Source organism: Miscanthus floridulus, chromosome 9 (genome assembly GCF_019320115.1).
Source record: "Miscanthus floridulus cultivar M001 chromosome 9, ASM1932011v1, whole genome shotgun sequence".
Lineage (NCBI taxonomy): Eukaryota > Viridiplantae > Streptophyta > Magnoliopsida > Poales > Poaceae > Miscanthus > Miscanthus floridulus.
The window spans coordinates 63,774,180-63,779,607 of NC_089588.1; the positions used below are offsets into that span (position 1 = coordinate 63,774,180).

Consider the following 5,428-nt stretch of genomic DNA (forward strand, 5'->3'; position numbering starts at 1 on the left):
AACACTTTACAAAGACAGGCATAGCAATCGAGAAAGACAGACATGTCGACCGCCTCTGTGAAGGCCGTTACCAGTGACCATTCCTTAAAGACGGACAGTTTGCATGTCTCTAAAACAAAATTATTCGTCTATGGAAATCTTTCTAGTAGTGACTGCTTGAAAGTTAATAAAAGTTTCCTTTATAAAACAATCAATTGGACCAAGTCTATTTATCATTCCAACAGAAAACCACACGCTTTGATGAAGCACGACTGAATTATTGTACATATATAATCAGATTATTCTCGGTGCCAGAAGAAGCTTGTACCTTGTTTAATTATGCGCAGTGGTGTGGTTGCTAGTAGGTAGCGCGCGGAGCAGCATGGGAGCAGATCGCATACGCGATGAATGGATTGCTAGCTCGATCATGCTTGTTTCTAGATTATAAATCATGTCGTAATATGACTAAATCTTCAACGTAAACTATGTTTTAGATCAAAAGCAAGCTGTAGTTAATGATGTTTTAGTCTCTCGAACCTGCTGATACACAGACAGCCGGCCGTTTATATTTTAAAAATAGAATAACATTCAGAAATTAAACCACGCGCGGCCATGTTTGGAACCCTAGATAGTATTTATTTGCCAGTAATTATCTCTTTTGGATCCAAATATATATAGATCATAGACCAACTAATTGTTAGTTGGATCTTTAGATAACAACTATCCCATCAGTATGATCAAATCAAATAATTAATGAGGTATTAGCTAGCTAATAACTATTATCCGATAATGAATCCAAAACAGAACCTTAACACACTAGTAGAGAAACGACTTTTGATCCACTTCGAAATTTGGCTTTAATCCCGGTATTTTTCGCGCCCGGGACTAAAGGTCCCTGCCCAACGGCTACTGTGGCAGGCTTTTGCTGCAGGGACCTTTAGCCTCAGTTGGTGCTACCAACCGGGACTAAAGGTTAACTTTTACTCCTGGTTGGTCCCTCCAACCATGGAGTAAAAGTCTACTCCCGGCTAGAGGCTCCGTCCGGAACTAAAAAGGGGCCTTTAGTCCCAGTTGCTGTCTCCAACCGGGACTAAAGGTCTCCAACCGATTGAGCTCTGTGGAGTGTCAACTACAAATCATCAATATACCAGAATGGAGTGTCAGCCGGGACTAAAAGTCTAGGAATCAGCTGATCGAGTAGGTGAGGCATCAATAGAGGTAAAGCTAATGCAGCCTCGATGGGCCGGCTAGACCTGAAGCCCACACATAGGAGAGAGCATATACCAGAATGGAGTGGCCCAGTACGCAATATGCTGAAATTGCTGGTCAGTCCCACCTATTAGCACCACCTCGCTTGCTCAGAAGAGTGAAAGCTAACTTAAAAACTCAGCTCTGGAGCCTTGCAACACGACCTTACTTAGAACCAGATCTAATATAGGATCGTACCGTACCGCTGCATCCTTAATTAAAGGTACGTATATTCTAGCAGCGTAGTAGAATGCAGTTTGTACAAAATATTTTAATATTATAAACATGTAGAATACGTATATTCTAACAGCGTAGAATATGTATTCAAAAACCAAAACGAATATCAATTAAAAATAGAAAAAAAGCCCGCTAGCAACATAGAATGCGTATTCGAAAACCAAAACGAATGGAAATAGAAAAAAAAGCCCGGTAGCAGCGTAGAAAACCAAAACGAATGAAAATAGAAAAAAAAAAGTCCAGTAGCAGCGTAGAATACGTATTCAAAAACCAAAACGAATATCAATTGAAAATAAAAAATAGCCCGCTAGCAGTGTAGAATGCGTATTCGAAAATAGAAAAAAAAAAGGCCGATAGCAGCGTATAAAACCAAAACGAATGAAAATAGAAAAAAAACCAGAAATACAGCTCGTTTCTGTACTGGTGACAGCTTGATATTAGAACGAACTTAGTGCATGCATACAAGTAAGCAAGCAGTCACCAGAGTCTACTGCTTGCACGAGCACATTATTAATAATACAAGGACGAACTTATAGTATTACAAATCAAAGCAAGCCTGACTTATTGTATATAATTATTCGGTACCAGAACAAGCTTTTTCAAGCTTGTACCCTATTTATTTATGCGCAGTGGCGTAGTTGCTTGTACCCTATTTATTTATGCGCAGTGGCGTAGTTGCTAGAGGCTTGCAGTTGCAGGTAGCGCGCGGAGCAGCATGGTCTCCAAGGTAAGGCCAGGACCGAACGCAATGACCATCCCCCACTCCAGGCCTTCCCCTGCCGTGCTCAGCCCGTGCTCCGCCGACCTTGTCCGCATCTCATCCATCACCAGGAAGATGGAGGAGCTCCGGGTGTTCCCGTACTGCCTCATCACCTCCCTTGTTGCGGCGAGCTTCTCCTCCCGCAGGCCAAGCCTGGCCTCCACGCCGTCCACGATACCCCTGCCTCCCGTGTGCAGCATCCAGAACGCCTCGTTCCAGTCGGCCATGGACGCCGTGGCGGCGTTCCCCTGCAGGAACGCGCGCTTCACGGTGCTCCCGACGTGGCTGGACACGTGCAGGGGCACGTCGCGGTGCATGGTGATCACGACCCCTTCGTCGCGAAGCTTGACCACCACGGCGTCTTCGGTGTCGGGCAACACGTCCTGGGACGCCGCCACCAGCTCGAACACGGGGCGCTCGCCAGCCGCCGGGCAGCACCCCACGACGACGGCGCCTGCGGCGTCGCCGAAGACGGCCTGGCCGACGAGGTTCCCGATGTGGGACTCCGAGGGGCCTCGCAGCACCAGGGACATCACCTCGGAGGTCACCACCAGTACCCTGGCGCCCGGGTTGCTCTCCGCGATGTCCTTGGAGACGCGCAGAGCGGTGGTGCCGCCGTAGCAGCCGGCCTGGTACAGCGTCACGCGCTTGGTCGACGGCGGGAGGCCGAGGAGCTTGATGAGGACGCAGTCGGCGCCGGGAAGGCAACCGGTGCTCGTTGTCGCGACCACGAGGTGGGTGATGTCGGAGGCTGGCTTCCCCCAGTCCTTGATGGCGTCGAGCGCAGCCTCCGCGCCGAGACGTGGTATGCCCTCCTCGGCGACTTGCTGCCGCAGGGTGAGCGAGGTGGACATGTACGCCGTCACCGACGGGTTGCTCCGCAGCCACTCGTCGGATACGTACATGTGCCGCTTCTCCGTTGCCGTCTTCTCGCCTGCATGCAGATGAGTGATTAACGTAATGGCCTGGGTACGGTGTTCACAGGCAAAATGAATATTTGTGCACTTACAGATTTTTTCAAACTTGGCTTTTAGATCGACCAGGTGATTGCTATTGGTTATCTCGAAATAATACTCAGGAAATGTCTTCTGCTCATACACATGGACTGGAACAGCTTTGCCAATTCCAAGTATAGCGGCCTTCCCACCAGCACAAGGACTGCCCGTTTCCTGACTCCCCATAGCCTACCACACTATACGTGTTGACAACTAAACTGATGCGGATATAAAAATATGTAGTAGTGTGGTCTAGCTTTGAGATCTCTCGGTGTTATATATAGGGGATCTGGTATGGGACATTAGGCTCTCCACGGCGTGGACTAGTGCCCGGAAAAAAAATCGGACCCCTCACTAAGAAAGTTGGCACCACCCTTCAAACATCACAGTACGTTGGCATCACTAGTGGTGTCCAAAAAGCCTGTTGCATGCCATTTTCACTGCAAAAAGTTGTTGCATGCTCCAGTCATGCTCTCCTCCCTACCGCGGGTCTCTCTACTTCTCTCTCCACAGCACAAATAGGCACCGGCGCAATTATATTCACCGACCACTAGAGAAATGACCTTTCGTCCATGGACAAAAAATATTTAGTCATGGTTTAAAATTACAACTGAGACTTAGTCATGGGTTTATCTTGTACTGTACTAAAGGAAGGCCTAGGACCTTTAGTCTCGGTTTGTAATACAAACCGGGACAAATTTAACTCATTAGTCCCGGTTGTAATTATAAGGGGTTATTTCTACATCTACCTAACTATTATGCCTCTCGACCAACCCATGTCAGTCCCGACTGACGCACGGCCCTCAGGAGAGTGCCATCCGCACCTCCTCTTCAAGATCTTTCTAACGATCGGGTTACACACCACGTACCCATTATCGAGCAAATCGCACAACACAATCACGATACAAGAATAAATCACACTTTTATTGTTGAAACATCATTAACTATAAAAGAAATTACAATCGCCCTGTTCGCTTGGCTTATAAGATGTATTTTTTCAGTCAACGAACAGTATTTTTCTCTCACAATAAATCAGCCAACAGTACTTTCAGCCATGGCTTATCAGCCAAACGAACATGGCAAATATAGTTCATCTTGAGAGATATCATCATTCTAACTTATTAACCCAACGCTATCTAGGTTTACCCTTGTTCACTCCCTATATTAATACCAGAGTTATATTTGATTTTGTTCCCAATATAGGCATAATCATACTTGATAACAATGATTTTGTTCCTAGTATATGTAGGCGTAATCGTACTTGATAACAGTGATTTTGTTCCCAGTATATATAGGCATAATCATACTTGATAATCATCATCTGGTTTCCCTTTCTATTTATACGAGCAGGTGGCCCCGCCGACTTTGTCAAATAGTCTAGGTTAATAAGCCATTTGTTTGCAATTTTATAAAAGCGACACCTAGATTTGCAATGATTTATTTAAATAGTATTATATGAAAAAAATCACCATACTTTCGCATTACTCTCACTACGTGAAAAACAGTTTATAGCAACGGGGCTTTTTTTAGGGGCGCACTACACCATGACACACATTTGCCTACACTTATCTGTTGGCAAAAGGCGGGTTTCGGCTACACTTTATGTGTTGGCAATTCTATGAGTTTTTAACATCAATTCATCTGTCGGTAAAAGGACTATAGGACAACAAGTTATCGGTCGGCATTTCCCTGCTGACATAAAAACTGTCGGCGAAAGTTTGGTAGACTTAATAAGTGTTGGCGTAGTGTTCGCCAAGAGTACAATGTGCGTCTGAAAATATCATCTCGCCCCAAAGAAGACCTGATTAGGAGCGAAATATCTGAGTCGCCCGCTAAAAACGTCGCTACCTGAAAACCTTCCCACCCGCTCGGTTCCTCTTGAACGCCCCTCAATCAAATCCCAAAAAGAAGAAAAAACACGCCTGCTGCCCCAAGCTCCCGCTGCTCCCGACATCGCTGTCCCCACTGTCCGCCGCGCCAAAGCGCCGCCCCCTCCCCCACACCGTCCGCTGCTAGGGCTGCTTGCCGGGGCCATACCCTGAGCGGAGCTCGCCTGTGCGGCTGCCTGCACCAGATCTGGCGGCGCCTCCCTCACCAACATGTCACCGCCGCCAGAGCTTCATGCGTGGCTTCCTGCGCCAGATCCAGCCGAACCTCTATCTACCCAGAGGAGAAGGCCCCGCCGCCGCCTAACTGGCAACTGCACGAA

The 5,428-nt window shown here is 47.1% G+C and overlaps 1 protein-coding gene across 1 annotated transcript; it reads right to left on the minus strand.

Annotated features, from left to right (window-relative positions):
- Positions 1-1,917: 1,917 nt before the first annotated feature.
- Positions 1,918-3,447, minus strand: LOC136482063 (chalcone synthase-like). Its single transcript, XM_066479316.1, has 2 exons — positions 3,234-3,447; positions 1,918-3,158 (listed from the first exon to the last, which is right to left on the minus strand). Exons 1-2 carry the CDS (start codon positions 3,403-3,405, stop codon positions 2,143-2,145), a joined length of 1,188 nt encoding a protein of 395 aa, XP_066335413.1. The 5' UTR covers positions 3,406-3,447; the 3' UTR covers positions 1,918-2,142.
- Between the last annotated feature and the right edge of the window lie 1,981 nt (positions 3,448-5,428).